At 38.1% G+C, this 22,096-nt stretch overlaps 1 protein-coding gene across 4 annotated transcripts in view; it reads right to left on the bottom strand.

Moving 5' to 3' along the window:
* Positions 1-22,096, bottom strand: part of KANSL1 (KAT8 regulatory NSL complex subunit 1) — a 185,319-nt gene that overhangs the window by 130,152 nt on the left and 33,071 nt on the right. For 3 of the 4 annotated variants that reach the window (XM_040460062.1, XM_040460059.1, XM_040460061.1), the window contains exon 3: positions 4,127-5,498. In XM_040460062.1, the coding sequence (XP_040315996.1) occupies positions 4,127-5,415 (1,289 nt within the window). In that variant the 5' untranslated portion in view covers positions 5,416-5,498. Of the gene's footprint in view, positions 1-4,126; positions 5,499-22,044 lie in introns of all 4 variants that reach the window. The other variant, XM_040460060.1, reaches the window with a different exon arrangement.

The following is a 22,096-nucleotide window of genomic DNA, read 5'->3' as shown; positions in this document are numbered from 1 at the left end:
CACACACACACACACACACACACACACACACACACACACACACACACAGAGGCATTAAAAGAATCGAAGCTAGGGACACCTGGTGGTTCAGTAGTTGAGCCTCCAACTTCAGCTCAGGTCATTATCTCACGGTTTGTTAACGATTCCAAGAGAATGAAATTCCCCAGAAATAAAGAAAAGTCACTGCAATCAAGATAACCTAAAATTCAAACAACTTCTTTAATATCACTAAACTGAGCATCTAGTTTATTTTTTACCCAAGCTTGATCGGAAACAGACCTCAGGAGGCTATCAAATAAAACATAGAATTAAATTAAACCAGAAATAAAAGCATGAAAATAAAACAACAACAAGAAGAACAAAATGAAGCCAAGAATGAGGCTTGGAAAAAGGTACAAGACCTACGAGCCTGGCTCTAAACTTCGAAAAGCCAATAGGAAAACAGAAACCAAGCGAACAACACAAATTATAGCATCCAAGTAACAGAAACAGACGTAAAAGCTTAGGAAAAAATACACTTAAGTCTTGGTTGTGTTATCTTTCTCCCTGAGGTTCTTATAAAGAAGGCACTGTGTAATATAATGATATATGCGATATATGTAAAACAACAAATATTTCAGTAGTCCTAATTAAATGTTTTATGGGATTTTTATAATGATCCTCAAGATAAGCCTATAGTAACAGTTCAGAAAGAAAAAAATATTTTTTTTAGGAAAAAAAGGTTTACATAATTAATGTCCAGGTACCCAGAACACTACTGACCTAAGAAAGCATTTAAGAGAATATCTGGGGGGAAAAAAAGGTGTTTTCCTAACAGCAAGCATTTACTATAGAAGTTTCTAAGTACAAGGGCCAAGAAAATAAAAACCAAATTTAGCAAAATTTACTGGTCCAGGAGTTCATAACAAAACAGCAGAACAAAACTCTTAAAGAGAAGGTGGAACATAAAGAAAAACTAAAGTGGAAAAGATGTGCACACAAACACACATGCCCACTCAGTAACTGTATTACATCCACAGGAGATAACTAGATGCTTTCATTTCTACTTCTAAAGTTAAGAATTAAAAATTAAGGTGTTTACTGAAACATGTGCCTTCCTTGCTAGTTCCTCCATCAAGAAGATAATATTTAAATTCCTCCTCCTTCCACAGTGATGTTACTAAACAACGATAAAGGTCAAACCCAGTGTAGTGCAGAATTTCAAAGTAGTTACATATACCAAGACAGGAAGACATAGGAAACATTTCAGGATGATTTTCCAAAAAGAACTTAAAAAGGTATAATACCAGTTTTAAACTAAATAAAATCAGTTAACCAAAAGGTTAATCAATAAAGAGGAAAAAACTTCTCTAAAATACCTCATCTGGCAATATAGTTTACTAACTATAAAGTATAATACAATGATAAACATATGATTTGCCAAAAACTCAACATAAAAATCAATCATTTTCTACTACTGCTAGCATGTGCCTATGACTTACAATGGATCACTGTTTTTCCTTTTGGAGGTAGGAAAGAAGAAAAAAACACAAATTCTTGGTGAAGGCTGGTCATTTTCACAGAACCATCCACTTGCAACTTAAGCACCATCATTTAAAAACAATTCATTTCAACAACCTCATGTGCTAAATATTTTCATCATGGCTGCCTAGACTAAATCTAGCTGTCTCTGGCAGGAGTATTTCAGCAAAGGAGTGAAATATTAAGCTACTAGAAGGGGAAAAACAGTTGAAATTCACCAGATGGGTCAATCTCCTGCAGAGTTAACTAACTTCTTACTGTAGGACTCAAGAATTACAAATTATAAATGTGGTGAAGAGATCTGGGAAGAACTATTAAATCACACACTCGTACAAAAGGATTCTCCGCGTCCAAACAACTATTTCCCCATCCCCGTTTTTCTTTTTTAATCAAAGTAATGCCTCCATTCTCAGTGGCCGATTGCTGAAAAGCTGTAAAGTACTCAGAAGGTCAACACCTGGCTAAATAGCAGCCTTAGGAGTCAATCTGGTGACCTGGCTCAACAAGAACTTTAAAGTACTTATGCTTTACTGGTCGTTTTAATTTAAATTCAATTATATCATAAAGAGCAAAAAGTTTATTTACTCCATAGTACTTTTAGTGCTCCAATTTTCCTTACTTTAATATGATTGGGTACATGGAAATTCAACTTTTTAAAGCATTGTTTAGTTGACTTAATTTGAAAAAGATTCAAATGATTCCAAAGTTTCCTAAAATGATCCCTTAGCTATCCTTACACTTCACAACCTTCCAATCAACAAAGCATTACGTGATAAGAATGCTCAGAATTTAGTAGGTGAATGGACTAAGCCTAAACAGTCTTTTCAAATCAGTAGATTATTCCCTGGAAGAAAAGTTCTCTCTTAGGTATTCTGATCTCACTGAATTGAACGGTTTCCCACAACATTACCAAAACTTAAAAATGTTTTCAATACAAAGTATCCTGAAAACAATAAGCTTACAGATTCTAGATTTTCTTCCCCTCAAATACACAAAGTACATGAAACTTAAAATGCTTCAACTAAAGTATTTATTTCATGAAATTACTTTTAAAACATATTCAACGTTAACCAAGATTTTTTAAAGCAGTGGCTTATGCAACAAAGTCAGTGGGATAATGCCACAAATATCTGCAAGCTGATTTAAATTACTAATCCATTTAAGGAAAGATAACTATGCTACAGCAGTAGCAAGCCACTGAAATAGATCTACTTTAGATCTGAATACAGAAGTGGACACTTGAGTACAATAAGCTAACAAAAGGTAATGAACTAGATCTACAAAGAAGAAATTCCAGCAAAATAATCCAGACTTTTCCCCCTGAAACAGAAACCAAAATTGCATATTCAGATACAGCACAGTTATCCATGTGAATAATATAAACAAAATTGAGAAAAAAGGAAATTTACTTATGCTTAAAGCATGGCTATCTCAACAGTCTCCGGCGAAAATCTTGGTCACCTTTATACCACAGGCAAGGAAAACCCAATTATTCCAACATATCCATCTATTTCAGCCTACTTTAGTAATCCAACCTTAGGAACATCCCTGGCCCAAAGAGAAAATGGAAGGAGTCAACTCTCCTGCCCCTCTTTTCCAACATCTCGTGCTTCCCTCTCTCGTAAGTCTAACACTTATTTTAAGTAGATATAAGGCAGGCTGATTTATCTTTAAGGAGATATGCTATACCCCCTTGCTTATCTGGAAGGAGCCAAATGCAGGACGGAAGGACATGAGTAAGGTACCTCTGGATTCACCGTGCCAATTTGGAGCGCCACCCAAAGCCTGTGTAGAATTTTTCTCAAAACAAGAGATTTAAAAAAAACCAGTAAGAACCTATCCCAAATATGTCAATGTATTTAAACTTAGCTGAGAGAAAAATAAAATCCAAATGTGATCAAGATGGGCTCTTTTAGGAAGTAAATCAAGTTGTGAAAGCAGATTGTATTTGGAAGCAACCCATAAATAAAATACTCTGAAGCATTTTCTGATTATTAGTCTTTAACAGGTAAGGAAATCTCAAGTATTAAAAGTGAAGACTGGGTACATTCTCTGCTGAAACTTCAATTAAAAGCAACTACGGGGTGCCTGGCTGGTTCAGTCAGTACAGCATGTGACTCCTGATCTCTGGGTCCTGAGTTCAAGCCCTATGCTGGGGGGGTGGAGTTTACGTTAAAAAAAAATAAAAAATAAAACCAAATTCCAGCTTAGTTAACTACATCAGCTGAATTTCTGTCCCCACTTAACCAGAAACAACAGGATCTGAAGTCAAGTTATAGAAATCTACAAAAATACCCTACATACAATTTCAAAAGAAATCTAACCAGTCACTCTGAAAGAGGTATGTAGTTTCACAAACAGGAGGTCTTCTGGGTTTTTTCTTAATAAACAAGATCTACAGCAACATAACACTCTGCCAGAAATATCTTTCGTTTCTCCACTAGCAGGTATATGCATCCACCTACCTAAAATCAGAAAAAAGACAAATGGAACATAGGCACCTACCTACAAAGAATCCTATTCTCCCCATGGTGGGAATTCACTAATTCTTTCTCCCTTGTCCCAACACTTCTCAAGAATGACATTATGCACAGGTTTTACTCACAGGGGTACATGGCGTTGCTCAGGATCAGCTCTGGTCAGTTCTTCCTCTTCAATATCAGACTCTCCTCCTGAACTACTGTCGGTGACATCTGAATCAAATGCTCGCTCACTGCACCTCAAGTTAGCTATACCACTAGCTGTAAATCTCTCCAATTCTTCTGAAATTGAATCGCTTTTCAGGAAATTGCTAAGTCCTTCTGAAGTGGTGGTCTCACTGGCAGCTTTTCTCAATGCAGCTTCAGCCTTTCGAGTCAGCATCAACTGGCTCCGGGGCCTCAAGGATTCCAAGTTTGGCAGTTTGCTCCAAGTCTTCTCTAAAAATCCACCCAGCTGATGCTGTATATGCCTCTCCACCTGCTTGGCTTGCACAACCTGTAAGCGCTTCTGTAACCTGCGGGCACGGCTCTCAATATCGGCCTGCCTCCGCAGTAAAGCTGTTATCCTTGTGTCAGAATCTAAAGCACTGAAAAGAATGGAAGACAGGGGAGACTTTTTATCCTCTAACTTGACACCCCCCAAGTTAGAACCGGAGTCTGTGCCAGGTGATAACCTACTGCTTCCTTGAAGTGCCGGCTGTTCCATGGAATTTACAGAAGATTTGTTTGCAGTGCTATTATTGCTAAATATAGTTGTGTGTTCTACATCAAGGCTTCTATGTGGAAGAGTGCAATTGGTCATACCCCCCTTCAAGTCCCCAGATTCAGATGCCACCACTTCACCCCCCTGAAAAGAAGATGAAGTGAGAGCTCGTTTTCCCCCATTGAGGGGACTGGAATTGTCATGATCAGAATGTGTTGAACTTTTAGTCAATTTCTTAGCCAACCCATTTACAGGTGCTTGTGGCAGAGCTGTCTGACCACTCGTATTCATGGTTCTGAGATTTTCTAAGGAAAACTCCAAAACTGGCTGTCTCCCCAACAGCTCAGCTCGGAGTTCATAGGACTGAGATAAGAGAGGATGAGATTTAAGGACTGTCTGCTTGCTGAAGACACCTTGCAATTTCAACGACTCCTTGGAGGGTACAGATGTTACATCGGAGCAGAGATAAGATGCCACCAATGGTTGCAGCTTTCCCAAGTCTTCCTTGGTAGGATTATTTCGGAAGTCTAAACTGGGATCCTCTGCAGCAATGGCTTTTCTTTTGGTTCCGTTGGCAGCAATAAGGATGTTGGCGTTGCCGTTATTTTCGGCACTGCCAGGGGACAAAGTGGAGGATGGGGGAGCCAGTTTGAACCGGATATGGTGTGCTTCAGCTGCTGCGTCAGTGAGAGCGGGCGCCATCGCAGCCATTCAGCACAGAGAGACAGGAAGTCCAGCCTCTCCCGGTGCCGAGGCCAGTTCCACGGCCCCTTACCGCCTCCCCAGAGAACAGACTAAAAGAGAAAGAAAAAAAGGAAGTTAGAAATATACGCACACTAGAAAACAACACACGTTTTTAATACAAACACCACTTGAGGCTATAATTCACTCTGCCTCCAGAAAGAAAAACACTCAGACTATTCTGGATACTCGGATATGGGGATAGGGGCAGAAGAAGGACAGGGACAGGACAATTCCTGCACAGAGAAAGAATTCCACCCTTCTTTTTTTTGTTCCTTGTTACCACAGATTGAAAGCAGCCAAAATAGAAGTTCCATTCTGAAAGAATCAGATTGTTAAAGTTAAATCATCTGCGTTAAAAAAAAATAATACTTTACAACTTCTTGAAATTGGTGGATTTAAAGCAAATGTATCAAATGCTTAGCAATTAAACAGAGAAGAATTAGTAAGGAACTCCCCAAAAAGTTGCTATGCAAAATGTCATAGATCTGCACATCTCTCTAGCCAGAGAATACAGTGCTAATCAGCTTCTCGCTTCTCTGAAAGATAGTTCATGCTAAAGGCTTAACTGTATCGCATCTGTATTACCAGTTTGTTTCATCAAGTTTTTCTTTCACTGTCCTCAGTACAGCCCACCTCTCAAATTAATTGCCCAATTCGTTTCTTTTTCTTTACCCCAAAATTTCTTAAAAGAATAGTATAAATAGCTGCCTCTGCACTCTCTCTCTCATAATCTGGCTTCTAATCCTACTGCTCTGGCAAAGGGCACTAGTGATCTCATTATCAAATCCAATGGTCAAATCTCTGTCCCCAATCTATATAACTTCTCTGAAGCATTAGGCAGTGCTAACCACCCCATTCTTCTCGAAATGCTCTTTTCCTGATGTCCTTGACACCAAGGTCCCTTCTGCCCTTCTCTCTCAACTCGCTTCCTTAGCAACAACCACTAGTATAGTGTGGCCTCCTAATGCTCCGCTTGCTGAGCTTCACTGATCAACATTCCTACCTCTAGGATCCTCAAGCTCCCAGAAACTCAAAATTCACTCTCTTCCTCCAACACACTCCTCACCCTGTTTTATTATCTCCGGTAATGGTGTTGCTTTCATTTAGTAGCCCAAACTAAAAACCTCAGTCATCTGCTTCTTCTATATCCCCTTTGACTTAACTGGTTTAAGAGCAAAAGGAAATTTATGTAAAGAACTAAGCCAACTATTTTTTTAAGTTTTTTTTTTTGGGGGGGGGTTTGTTTTAATTCCATACAGTGTTAGTTTCTGGTGTACAATATAGTGATTCAACAATTCCATACATCACTCTGCTCACTATGATGGTTAACTCCTTAATCCCCATCACCCATTTACTATTTACCCACCTCCCCTCTGGTAACCTCGGTTTGTTCTTTACAGTTAAGAGTGTTTCTTGATTTGTCTCTTTTTCTTTTTCCCTTTGCCTGTTTGTCTTGTTTCTTCAATTCCACAGATAAGTGAAATCGCATGCTATTTGTCTTTCTCTGACGGACTTCCTTCACTTAACATTTATACTCTCTAGCTCCATCCATGTTGTTGCAAATGACAAGATTCCATTCTTTTTTTGTGGCTGAATAATATTCCATTGTGCATATACATGCCACATCTTCTTTATCCACTCATCACTTGATGGACATTCAGGCTGCTTCCATATCTTGGCTATTGCAAATAATGCTACCATAAACATAGGGGCTAAGCCAGCTATTCTTAAAGCACAGTCTACAGACTTAGGAGCTCCAAGACCATTTCAAGGGGCCACAAGATCAAAGCTATTTTCATATGAATACTAAAACATTATTTGCCTTTTTTCACTGCATTGAAGTTTGCAAAGAGGGTACAAAAACAAGGCTGAGCAAAACTGCTGGTACCTTCACATAAATCAATGCAGAGGAATTACTGGTCATTATGTTCTCAATTCATTTACAGTTTAAAAAGTCCATTCCACTTAATATCTTTGATGAAATTATGAATCTGATTAAATCTCCAATCTTGAGTGTATTTTTTTAAATACTGTGTGATAAAAGGAAAAAATATGCAGAAAACTTCTGCTGCTTTAAGAAGTATGAGAAAAGGCACCTAATACAACGAAGTTGCAAGCTGAACCAGAAGCTTTTTTCACAGAACACTATTTTTACTTGGCAGAACTGACAAACTATGGTTTATTAAGACTTGAGCAGTTAGTATTTTCTCAAAAATGAACAAAGTGAACCTGTCACTTCAAGAAAAACCACTGATGTTTGCTGCCAATGATAAAATCTGAGTTTTCAAGCAAAAATAAGTATTTTGAAAACTTATATCCACCACCATGAGCTTGAACACTTCCCCTATACTTAAAAAGCTTGTTTCTGATTAAACAGATTACTGCTGATATCAATGAATGTTCAGTTTTCAATACCACATAATGAAATGTATCAACATCAGGAAGATCTGTGTAACTCAGTGAATGACCAAATGACCAATGTATGTTAGAAACCCATGCACGTAAAAGCAAATGCAAGACAGACAAATGGACTTTAACATAACAGAACATGTAAAATTCACAGACGTGGTTTTAGGTTCTACATTGCAACTAACATTTATGAAACTACTTGTTGAGTATGGGTGTAACGTCAAAGAATACCCCCACTTACCTGAAAAAGCTATTAAAATACTTCTCTATTTTCTAACTACCTATCTGTGGGAGGCTGGATTTTCTTCATTTGCTTCAGATTTGCTTCAACCAAAACATCCTATCACAATAGAATGTATGCAGAAGCAGATACAAGAACGGTCTTCTCTTAAACTGGATATTAGAAGAATTGCAAAAACAAACAATCCCATTCACTAAATTCTTCTGTTCTGGTAAAAAGCTATTTTTCATAATATATAATGGGTTTCTCATTTTTAAATGAATTGGTAAATAATTATTTTTCAAACTTCTCAAACTTTCTAATACAGCAACTATTGATAACGCAAGAAAGCTCTTTGTGGTTCTCAACATTTTCTAAGAGTGAAAAGGGGTCTTGAGACCAAAAAATTTGTAGATCACTGAACTAAAGCAACCTTCTCCCCAGTAAAAAATAAAGAAGGGCAACTTCCAATTTGGTCAAACATTTTTATCTCTAGATCAATACCAACATAGGAAATTAGGCCCTATAGGAATACACTAAGATTCTTTACAGGATGACAATTCAAATTACAAATATTGAAATATTTAAGTAAATGACTGAGAAATACCAATACACTTAAAGACCAAATATATCTACTGCTCCTTATACTTGCCAAAAAGTTTCTTGTTCTAAGATTGTATTTTAATGAACATCCTATGGATAACTAGATCTTCTAGGGCTTACAGAGCCTTATGGACCTTTCGGGCATACGGCATTCTATGTGACACAAACTCTTCTATGTCTACTTTTCCTATTTCAAATTTTAAATTTAGCAGTAATTCCTAATATGGCATAAATAGTTGTGCTATAGACCAACTGGTAAACAAACCAATGTTTAAGTTATTCGTTCAAAATACACTGAGTTAGTTTTATAACATGCAAAGAATTTTCTCCCATAAACAAAAATCACTCTCAGGTCTTTCCCATCAATTCCATCTCCTCCTCTTTTGAATTCATACCAATACACAGTTGATACTAGCAATGAAGGAAAGCACATTATCAGTATAAGATGATCGGTACAACGTGTGAGAAGAGTAGTTGTGAGGAGTTGTAGCCTACTAACCCAGAGCTCTGCAGTTAAGTCTCAACCATGGCAGGAAACAGCTTCCCCGTGGGGATCCAGGCAAGGACACAGATGTTACATAGCTTACACAAAACTTACTCAGGAAAACCCAGGTTCACCCAGCACACATAAAAAAGGTCATAATTAACATCACACCACAGAAGGTACTTAAGCGGCAAACATTCCAAGTTATTTTAGAGTTATACAATTCCTTAAAGTTCACAACTTAAAAATCTGCTGGCTCGAATCCCATCTCTTTCAAGATTTCTCTGACCCTCGAAGTACATCTGTGAACTTGACATTAATCACGTACATCTCAAAGGCAAGAGTTTACTTTGTTTACACCCGCTCTCCTTGGTCTCAATATCCCCACAGGATGCACTGCAAAGAGTAGTTACTAAAACAATCATCTAAATAAGTAGGGAGGAGGAAAAGGACAGAAGGGGAAAAAGCGACCTCTTCAGAAGGAATTCCATTCCTAACTCCTAAATCATTATCTTTCTATAGCCAAACAATACTGTTTAAAAAAAAAAAAAGATTGAAGTCTTCATCCCTCCCCCTTTTTATAAACTTTGAAATACTATACTGTGATTCAATCTTACCCTAAAGGCACTCACTTTGTAAGTATGCTGAGATTCAATATTACCCCCAAAGGCACTCACTTTGTTAAGTAAGGGGAACAGGTCTGGGTTCACATTCTGGCTCTACCCTCATTTAAATTATTTAACTTTGCTGTTCCTCAATTTCCCCATCTGCAAATGACAGAGCCTACCTCACAAGACTGCTTGATGATTAAATAAAATACTCTCCATTACTTACTTAGCCTAGTGCCTGACAACAACACCCATTATTTGCACTATTATTATAACCTATAGACAAAAAACAAACATAAAAGGAATTTCAGCAAGACTTCTTAATGCACAGAAAAAATAGAAAGTAAGTAATCTCCTAAAACACTGCTGTACCTGAAGACCCGTGCATGTAAAAATGGACTTGGCAAATCTAGTTAGCACTCAGTATTAGCTGTACCTGCCTCAAACAACCAAAGCTTAGAATTTTAATTTTTGCTGTAAGTTTAGATTTCCTTTTTTTTATTTAGATTTGCATTTGGTACTTCATGATGATGCTTACAATAAAAACAAAACAAATCAAATGCCCAATAATTCACGTAAATTCTGGAATAGCCATACAATGGAATATTATGCAACCATGAATAATAACCAATGTAAAACAGTATTTCCTGACTTGAAAAAGTGCTTGCTTCACTGTTAAATGAAAAAATAAAAAGGCGTTACAAAAAACCAAAACGTATACTATGGCCTCATTTTTGTTTTAAAAGAGTAGGTGGTAAGATTCTTTTGTCTTTTGTTTTCTAGTGTATATAATGTCTCCAGCATAAACATGTATTACTTGTATAATAAAAGGAAAAGAAGCAAAAAGAAAATAATGCAACTTCTTAAAGAGCCAAAGAATCTGAGTAAGGCAAAATGTCATGGCAGCGTTCTTAAATTTAACACACTGAGCAAAATGTTGATTAAAAGCAATGATTCTCATCCCACTTGAATCCCAAAAGCTTCACTCTTCAATAATTTATAGCAGAGAAAGATTGTCAAACTTAAGCAATTTTACAAGAACAGAACAGCTTATGATAAATAACCTTTCTCCAAAGAATACAAAGTATTAAAAGCTACAATTAACTTATCAATTCTCATAATAACCTGGGCAGTAGGTTTTGGGCTGGGATTACAACTTCCAATTTACTAGTGCGAATAGATAATAAAGTTGTACTGCACATTCTTAATAAAGAAACCTAAAGTATCCCAATTTTTAGTTCATCTATAAAACACAATTTGACAAATAAATACAGATGGAGTTAATGTACCTGCTGTCACTGACATTAAGATTCTGCAGTAAACCTAAAGACACCAAAAAAAAAACAAAAAAAAAACAAAAAAAACAAAGAGCTATAAAAGATGAGCTAGATATTAATGGTTTCTCTCCTAGTTCCAAGGAAGCATTCTAGGGACTGGAAGATGTCAGATAGGTTCAGCAGACAAACACACTTAGGAAAAACGTTCCTGATGGAAATTCACAATGCACTTCATCAGACTGAATGCTCAAATGCCTGCCTTTACCAAACCAAACACTTTTTCCCCCTATTATACCTATTAGTATCTTGCAGAACATTGTTCTGAGGGATACAAGTTGGGATAAAATTCAAACATGTGACTTTCAGGGTCTCTTCCTATGCTTATGACTCTTAAGTCTAAATTGCAACATAGGTTCAAGGGAAAACTTCCACGTAACACAAGTACACTGGGAAAGCAAAAAGTATACCCCTCAGGCAGTTTCCCAAGCCCAGCACTATGAATATCTTGTGCCAAATCTTATGAGTGGGGAAAGGGGACTCTCCTGTGTGTTGTAGGACATTTAGTAGCATCCCTGGCTCCACCTACTAGATGCCAGTAGCACCCTTCTACCAATTATGACACCTAAAAATGCCTCCAGAGCTGTCAAATGTCCCCTAGGGGGTAAAAAATCACACCTCTCATTAGAAAACCATTGCCTAGATACAGACTATCTACATGTAGATGTATTCTTCCCAGAAAGCAAAACATATCCCGGTACTTCAACTATTTCAAGTCAGACCTCTACACCTACAAATGAAAACCTTGCCTGTATTCCTCGTAAGTTCCCAAGACAGGACTCCAGGTATACAAGAACAACCCAGCAGCATCCACCCTGCAAAAATGCAGAAACCCAAGGGGAGGGCTTTGGTCATTTGACTGGCCAGCAAACCACACTTTCACTGGAAACAGAAGCACAAATCAGATGGGGAAGAAAAGTATGCCCATAATGTGGCTTCTACTAACCTCTTCCCCACCATTACCTCATTACTCTGCACAAAGGTGAGAAATAGGAGGAGGAAAAATGGTTAGGGAAGTGTCTGTGAAGTTGTCAAAATTTCAACTGAAACTTGAAAATTAGCTAAAATGTCATCATGTAAAAGGCGAAGGCAAGAGAATGGTAAATGTGGCATTCTAGTGAAAGGAAACGGCATGAGAAAAGGCAAGGCTGTGAGAAAACATAGGACATCCTGGAGGTTAAAAGAAATGATCAGTTTGCTTGAAATATAAAGTATATTTTAACAGAGGAAACAGTATAGAAAAAAGTGGAAAGGCAGTCTGAAGCCAGATCATTAATGGACAACCTTGAATAACCAGCCCTTACTCAGACTTAAAGGCAGCAGAATGTCATTAAAGATTTTTCAAATAGGGAGTAACATCAGAACTGTGCTTTAGAGACCAGCTGGATAGGATGGATTAAAAGAAAGTAAAAAGGCAAAAACCATCGATGAAGCTACTGCAATAATCCAGACAGGGTGCAACACGGACCTCAACTAAGGTGTTCACCACAGTAGGAACAGCAAAATTTCCTTCAAGCTTAAATCCAGAAACTGGAAGGGGCTAAAGTCTGCAGAAGGGCCAAATAAATAACAGAAAAAGAAAAACGTAAAGGATCTTATCTCCTTCATGATAAAATCTTTCCATTTATTTCTAATGACGCTATTCAGGTTTCATATATTCTCCATTCCTAACATTATCAACCCCAACCCAGCCTGGGGCCTTATTAACTCACACCTAAATTAGCCTGACAGCTTCCTGACAGCCTTGGTCCTTCAATCTGGTCCATACCGTTTTATCACATCACTTCTCTACTCTGGAATAGCTCCTTGTACCTTTCTCAGGAGTCCAAATTCTCCAAGATGAAACTTAACACAATATCACAGCAAATGCATCAGGTTGGGTAGACTTAGAACTCCCCCAGATTCCCAAAGCCATAATCTTTGCCTATGCTGGTGCTTCTACCTGGGAGACCCTTCTAACCTTTAGGCTCAAAATTTAATTAATCCTTCAATACATGGCATTTCCACAAAAACTTCTGCAGGCTGTTTAGATTGCCATCACTTTCTTCCTGCTTAAATTGTAAAACTCATTTAAAGTCACCATCACGCAATTCAAATTATCTGAATATTCCCCAATTGTCAATTTACAAATTCTATTTCCACGGTGACAAAGTTCCTTAACATCCTTCTGCATGCTCACTAACTTGATCTAAAAAACTGGAACATAGTAAGCACTTGTAAGCACTTACTGACTGGGCTAGAGCATTCAAAAGACTTGGCTAGGTAGGCCTTCAAGTATAAATAAGATTTTGCTATGCAGAGAAAGATGAGGAAATTCTAATCAAGAAACCAACACAATCAAAATAATGGAAAGGATCTGAGAGATGATCTACAGAACTTGCTGGATGAACCAAGAGGTACATGTACACCTTCTCAAGAAGAGGAAGAATGCAGCAAGTAGTGATCTGTAATGAGGTATTGAAAGCTACAGAACAGGACACACTGCAAAGTACTTCTTTTACATGGAAACAAATGTTTTGTTATAGAATACAATAGAGAATAGGAGGCAAAATTTTTATGATAAAACCCACTATTGTGGACAGTACACCACCCCAGTCCCTAACATGTGCCCATGCCAACAGGGCTTCTCATAACTGAATACGGTTTGTAACTACTAAGGGAAACAGTTCTCTGACTGGAGGACAGATTATTACTACGACTGCTGTTCACAAACCTTAACTGACCTTTTACCATGTCATTGTACTGCCTTATACATATGTTCTCATTTAATCCTCACAACGTTATAAAGTACTCTTACTCGCATTTTATAGATGAAGTTTGAAGCTCCAAAAGTTAAGTAATGTGTCCAAGATCACACAACTACTAAGCGGCAGAGGCAGGATTCCAATTCAAATCTCCAGTTCTAAACCCCATGCTTTTAACTACTATACTAAGTAGTTTAAGGCTAGGTTTAAACTGGAAGGGGCTTGGGGCACCTGGGTGGCTCAGTCGGTTAAGTAGCTGACTTCAGCTCAGGTCAGGCAGTTCATGGGTTCAAGCCCTGCATCAGGCTCTGTGCTGACAGCTCGGGGCCTGGAGCCTGCTTCGGATTCTGTGTCTCCCTCTCTCTCTGCCCCTTGCCTGCTCGCACTCTATCTCCCTCTCAGAAATAAACATTAAAAAAAATATATATGTAATTATTTTATATATATATACACTGGAAGGACCTTAATTGCTGGACACTAGACTTCGAATTTTGTTTAGTCTTTAGAAGAAAGCCAGAGAGGGAATACTGAATCTCTCTAATAAACATTTTACAAAAATGCCTACAACATTCAAATTATTGCACTAAGTGCCTACAAGGTTGATAAGGGCCACTTAAGACAGACACTACTATGTGATCAGAGAATCCCAGGGGACCTTAAGGGACCCTCACACAAACGGAGTCAGTAAGGTCATAAAAGGCTTCCCACAGGAGACAACATCTACATTGATACCTAAAGAATAACTAGGGTCCAGCATCACTCATACAGTTACTGCAAGCGTCCCACATGCAAATCCACTCCCTCCCCCAATACCAAATCCAAAACCAATTCCGGCCCCTCAACATGCCCCATGTGAGTGAATCCTGATCTCAACTACTGATTTACCATCTATCATAAATACCTCATTTAAATATATACTAATGCCAGATACAAACAACAGAAAGACTACTGGAGTAGTTTCATTAATGCCAAAGATAAGAGGATAGAAAGTACATGCACAGGTAAGCCCAGATGATAAAGCACTGTTTTGCCTACAAAGATCAAGGAAGGCTTCCAGAAAAGGAGGACATTCTGACTGAATTTTGAAGGTTAAATAGGGAGGGTTCAATAGACAGAATGACAGGCACATTCATTTCATCCTTAATGCCACTGCCTTGTTCAAAGCCTCGTTATGTACTACAGTAATTCAAGCAGTAATAATCTCCCAACTGTTCTTTCTTCCTGTCTCAGCAAGCCTTCAATCTAGCATCCACTACCAAAATGATTATTAGAAAGGAAGGAGAAACAGAACATAAATCTGACTATGCTGTGCTCCTCTTAAAAATCCTTCACTGACTCTAGAGTAAGGATGAATCCAAACTCTCCACACAGGATATATCTGGGCCCCTTTTTATACTCAGCCTCATCTCCAACCTGTCCCCACTCCAAACACCTGAATCTTATTTAGAGTTTCAGGCTCTTTCCATGCTCTTGCACCTTTGCTCACACTTTCTTTTCAAGGTTCAGCTCCAAGAGATCACATGTCCTCTCAAGTATTCACCATTTATTTCAGGTTGAGTTAGGGGTCCTTCCCTCTCTAGGGTCTTATCTGCACTCCCATGATACCCTGGGCAACAGTTCATGATATAAACTCCCCATCTTGTCATCCTGTCTGTCCCCTCCTTCCCTAGATTATATACTTCTTAAAAAAAAAATGGGGGGGGGGGTGTAGAGGGAGGGTTATGGCTTGTTTTATCTTTATTCTCTACAGGTGGTCCCATGCCTGGCAGAAAGTAGACCAATACATGTTAGTTAACCCGAACACTGTATGTTGAATGCATCAGATGGAGATCCACCATGAAGTTAGTGGATATGTCTGATCATAAGGTGATAACAACCTAACAAGGAGCAGGCATCAACTGAATCTAGGACAGACTTCATCTACCTCAAGTTCTAGTCATTCACAATGCCAAGCACCTGCACTCAGACTAGCAAACTTTTTAACTGTACTTTTAAAACTATTAAATTTGGTTACATAAGCCTTTTGAAAGCACTATCTATCAAAATTTTTCATGCCATTACCCAAACATTTACCTAGTAACTGCAGTCTAGGAACCTATCCAACAGAAATATTCTCATAGATATAGAAATATCATAATTCTTTCAATGAAGAATTGTAATACAAAAAAAAAAAAAACCCACAACACTTAAAAAGGAACACTAGAATACTATGCAGCTATTTAAAAAAAGAGAACTGGGGGCGCCTGGGTGGCTCAGTCGGTCGAGCCTCCGACTTCGGCTCAGGTCATGATCTCACGGCTTGTGAGTTCGCGCCCCGTGTCAGGCTCTGTGCTGATGGCTCAGAGCCTGGAGCCTCTTCAGATTCCATGTCTTTCTCTGCCCCTCCCCTGCTCAAACTGTCTCTCTCTCTCAAAAATAAACATTAAAAAAATTTTTTTTAAATAAAAAAAGAGAACTGTATGTGTTGATTTGAAAAAAATCTCTACGATATACAGCAACATGAAAAAAAAAAGCCACTTAAGTATAATCCCATTTATGTTAAAAACTATACAAACAGGGCACCTGGGTGGTTCAGTTGGTTAGGGGTCCAACTTTGGCTCAGGTCATGACCTCGTGGTTCTTAAGTTAGAGCCCCGCATCAGGCTCTGTGCTGACAGTTCAGAGCCTGGAGCCTGCTTCAGATTCTGTGTCTCCCTCTCTCGCTGCCCCCTCTCAAAAATAAACAAACATTAAAAAAAATTTTTTTTTTAACTACAGAAACAGAAATTTTTTTTTGAAAAATGACTATGTATCAAAATAATGGAGTTTAGGGGTGCCTGAGGTGGCTCAGTCGGTTAAGCATCTGACTTCAGCTCAGGTCATCATCTCATGGTCTGTGAGTTCGAGCCCCGCATCCGGCTCTGTGCTGACAGCTCGGAGCCCTGGAGCTTGCTTCGGATTCTGTATCTCTCTCTCTCTCTCTGCCCCTCCCCTGCTCACGCTCTGTCTCTGTCTCTCAAAAGTAAATAAACATTAAAAAAAAAAAAGCAAGAAAGAAATACTACCATCCTTCTTTCATTCCCTTGGGAGGTCAAAGGATAAACTAAGAGGTAAGCAGTAAATCAGTAACTGCAAAAAACAGCAGTCCAATTTCTTTTATATATGCTTGAGGTCTTCAAACATCCTCAGTTCTCCACAGTAATATATGAACAGTTTAATGTAACTTCCCTAACAGTTCAACTTAATCAACTAGCATTTTTACAAAGCCTCTCTACTAGCAAACATCAGAAACTAATTAGCTTTACCTCTATCCCTTCACAACCTCCCATGGAAGTGCTAATATGCAGTCACAAAGGCCAAATAGGAGTAGCAAAAGAAAGCCTGGGATATCAGTTTTTAGCAATTTTTGGTGTAACATCCTAACAAAATCATTATTCATCTGTTTTATTCCTCAACACTTCTCCAACTGAATTTAACCAGGTCTGACCTTAAGCTGCTCCCTTTTTTAAAAAGAAATTAAAAAGTAAGGGACTCCATTAAGTTTGATGCCACTCAGAAACAACTTTTTCCAAACAAGGGCAGAATATGCTGTGCTTAAAATTCAGAATGAGATCTCATTTGGGATTCCTATTCAAGTAACAAGAACCAGAGTTTTTGATAACATTTAGATAAAACTGCACTGAATTCACCTCCACCTTACATTTCCTGACTCTCAAAAGCTTGAGGGGCAACCGTAATTCTTAAAAAAAAATTAGGACTAGAGAAAAATGGGCAAGTTTACAATCAACAACATAAAATATAAAGCTAAATAATTCCCAGCTAAATTAACTCTCTAGAAGCATTAGGCATTCAAATGTTAAATTTTATGGAGCTATCTTATAATCTTGGAAAAGCAAGGCTTGCAGAAGGTAACATTTATTAAACAACTATCATTTGCCAGACACTGCTACCCAACAATAAATCAAGAATTTAAAACAACTCCAACCTTGAAAGGCCTCTTTGCATAAAAACTTAAAACCTTCATACACAATATTTAACTTTTTCTTTCAAACTACCCAAGCTTGTTTGTTTTTCATTCACGAACATGAGTTGTGTTCTCTACACTGAAGTTGGTTTCCTCATACTCTGCATTTTAGCTCTACCTTTATCAAAGAGGTGAAAAAGCTTAACACATAAAAAGTATCTACTTCAGTTCTTTTTGGAAAATCACACCAACTGGCTAATTTTCCTCTATACGTTTCACCCTACGTTATAATAAACAGGCTACATGGCATATCTTAGGAACAAATGATAACTGAGTAACTAACAGTGACCCTTCCACAACAAGTCTTTTTTTCCTATGACACACAATCTGCAAGCAACACCCAAGGACCTTCTTGTGGCCTTCAAAAGTTGGGGACCTCTAGTACAGTGGAATATTTGTCTTTTCTAACTATTATTGTGGTTCACTGAGTTGATGTCACATTCCAAGGAATAGGAAGTACTGATGAAAGAGTCTTATTTTGTGTTACGAATTATTACACTCAGGCAGGAGTATTTTTTGCACAACTTTTAGTATGCCCAAAGAAAGACTAATAAGCACTTAAGATAGAAACTATAATTCAAACATGTATCTTCACAAGCAACATGAAGACTCAAAAACCAATCCGAATTTAGATTTCCAAAGAGTAAAGTCCTATTTTTAGGAAAAGGACATGGTCCAAGTACTCTTTGCACCTACACAGTACGCAGGCCAGGTGTATAAGGCCATTTTATTTGAGACACCTGCACTGTACTCCTTCATAAAGTGATCAAATAGGGCACTAAAGTAAAATATGCTTCCTGAGACCCAGAACAGTCTAACCAATCAAAGAAGAAACTTACTTAAAATAGAGAAAGAGGGTAGAGAAAAGGTGCCTTAAAACTCTAAATAAACCACTTAATGATGAGATTTGGTTTTGTTCTGGGGCAATCTGCCACAGACCACATACTTATTCTGCACTACTCCCTCCTTTCCAAACTCAAGGGAGAGATCCTTTGGAAAAAAAAAAAAAATTAATTTTTTAAAATCCCCCTCTCTCTCTTTCTCTCTCTCTCTCCCTCTCTCTCTCTCTCCAGGAAGGAAATCACTTAGTTTCTGTGTCTTAATGGCCTCACCAAGAAGAAAAAATAACCTTTACAAAACCCCCCAAGGAAGCTAAATATAAGAGGAGTAAGCATTACTCTTTTAAACTCTTTAGAAAATCCAATACGGACTAGCATCTTTTTACATTTTAAAATTGCTTTTCCAGTAAAACAAGGCAACTAAGCTTTACTGCACTCAAAGCTAAATGCCTTCTCAAACCAGCATCACCACCCATAATGGCCCTATGTTTACAGATTACATAATTCAGGTTATATCAAACAGAACAAATCTAAAACTTGTTTTTCACTTTAAAATACAATTAAAATCTGTGGTCAACCCAATAAAATGGAGAGGATGTACAGCCTCTGGTTATAGTGTAGCATTACTAGAAAAGGAAGAGTATTTTGGCAGTGTTTGAAGAAGGGAAAAAAATGGGAATATTTTCCTTTCTTCTCACCTTGATAAAAGCTCAAAAGTGAACTTGTAAGGCTTACTCATTTTCCAGCTTCCAGAATTTTCCTCAACACGATAATGATAAGTCTAACAATCAAAGAAAGCTCTGCAGGTTTAACCATAGAAATAACGTGTGTAGGCAGGAATAAAGAAAATCAGACAAAGATTTAACATCTCACTTTGGTAAAGCACAGTCAAATACTAACGTTCTGAATAAGGCTTTCAGTAAAGATGCAGGGACACTTCTAAAAACTTCATTCAACAGATTCATATAAGTGAAAGGACCAAAAACCCGATCGTACCACAAAGCTCCATCAATACTTAGTTGATCACTCAACTATCTACAGACACAAATCAAAAATACTTATATACAGTTAAATGTAGTAGTCATCAGAAACCAACCATCTTCACCAAAATACAGAGGTTAACAATCTTTGTCATATCTAAGGTTTCCCTCTGAGTAGTGCATACTTGAGAAATAAAAAGTTAACCACCTCAAATCACAAGATCACTAACAAATACATCAAACACAAGAAAGGTCAAAGAAACTGCATACTTTGTTGGATAAACATAGCGGAAATTGAAATTCCATGACTGAGGACAGTTACCCCACATATAATACATTTTTTAAATTCCCAAGGGATGAGCATTTTTACCTTGCCTTATTTTTAGAACTACACATCACACTGTACATATCACATGACATGATGTAACTGTTAGCAAAGAAAATGGCCCAAACCATTGAAAATATACATTAAGAGGAAATGAATCAATGCATACTTAAGAATCACTACATTTCACATTTACCTTTTTTATTTTTGAAGATGTTTCCTAACTCTGTTACAGTAGACTTTTTTATTAACTGGAAAAGTAGCTAGTAACCTATGTAGGAACAACAGAAAAATGTATTTGATATTTTACAAAATAGGAATTTACCCAATTACTGGGAAAACTGATATGAAGAAACAGATAACAGAACATTCTTCCAAACCTCAAGAATTAAAAGCAAAAATTGTCTGGATCAAAAATGCAACAGAAACATAATGTAATACTCCAGTTGGAGAACAATTATTACTCAAAAGTATTCCCTGTTGTTAGGAGAAAATAAAAATAGTTTTAACTGACAATGCCTGCAGACAACTGAAAATTTCTAAACTGGTGAGACAGTTTATTAGAAAAGGAACCAAGTGTATGGTATAGGAGGGGGGGAGGAGAAAAACACACCCACTTAAGCCTTTGTAAACAGTGGTACTTAAAAGACCCAAGAAGCTGGGAAAAATCAAAACTACAGACTATTCTAAAAAGTGTAAAAGATATTCCAGTGTACTACTGTCCATACTCGAAAGTGCTTTAGAGACAAAGTTCAGTAACAATCTATAACTATATCATGATTATGCAAGGCGAAGATTATGTAATTTTATCATTTATTATAAATGTTCTCCTACTCTCAAACTAAAACAACTAAAACGTTTTCATCTCTCCGATGGGGAGGGGATAGTTTCTTCTGGGCTACAGTTTAAAAATATAAACACACACCCAAAAACAAACAAAAAAACACAATGACTGCTAGCCACGTGACAAAGGAGATGGCAACACCAGGATTGTGAATGGAGGGGAGGGAGGAGAGGCAGGACGACCAGGGAGATTTCTCGGAACTTTGGGGACCTCTAGATTCGGGTCTCTCGACCTTTAAGGTACCAAACTCTAGCTCTACAAGTTGTACGTTAACATTCTCAAATACAGTCTTATTAACAGATCACGAAAAATGCTCTAGTGACCTCCAGGATAAAGAGGCGTAAATCAGAGGAGGAAAGAGAGCAATTTAAAGTGGCGCCATCATGTCACCCCCTTTCCCCTAAGGCAATCAATAAGCAATAGTTAAGTAACGTGTTTCTCCAAAAAAAACAAAAAACAACAAAAAAAAAACAAACCACCACACTGGGGGCCCGACAATGGAAAACAAAAGGGTTTTTAAGTAAGACATGCGCTTAAGGTTGTTTATCGTATGGAAAACAATCAAACTATTTGCTGAAGAATCAAAAGACAGCCGGAAAACAGGCCCCCCAAACTCACTTAAAAGCAAATAAATGCCTCTTCCTCTTTGGATTTTTTTTTTTTAAACAAACAAACACGTCCGCCTAAGGGAGACTAGATCTGAAAACATAAGTGACCTCAATATATAGACAACAAAAATAATAAATAAATGAAACAAATAACCATCTCACAACAATCAGAGTTGTGATACACACCGTGCACCGCGCAAGATGTGTGTTACGAGCAGAAAAAGGCCTTCTGCAGTCAAGAGAAGTTCAAGCCAAGAGCCAGAGTTTGTCTGGGGTTTTTTTTACGGGAATAAATCGTGTTCTTAAGGCCGCATTTTTAAATAGAACGCCAAAGGAAAAGCTGGCGAACGAGGCGGCAGCTGGTAGAGAAGGGCCCCCGCACACCCCCGCCCTTGGGGCGACTCCCAGCCCCGGACCCGCAGCGGGGAAGCCCGGTGAGGCCATTTAAAGTTCCGGGGATTTTTCCTGCCCTGCCCTGCCTTTCTAGTTACAACTAACAAAGAGAGAGAGAAATGGGAGCCACAGGGAGAGCGAGGAGAAGGAGAAAGGGCAGCGGGAGGAGGAGGAGGAGAGGAGCAGCAGCAGCAGCACCTACCACGTGATGGAGGAGCGTTGCCCGGGCGGATTCAGCCCCACAAAATGGGCGC

The sequence above is a fragment of the Herpailurus yagouaroundi genome, unplaced genomic scaffold (genome assembly GCF_014898765.1).
Source record: "Herpailurus yagouaroundi ecotype Mexico unplaced genomic scaffold, PumYag 247, whole genome shotgun sequence".
NCBI lineage: Eukaryota > Metazoa > Chordata > Mammalia > Carnivora > Felidae > Herpailurus > Herpailurus yagouaroundi.
Note: the sequence above shows the minus strand (reverse complement) of the source record. Positions and strands in the feature narration are given on the sequence as shown.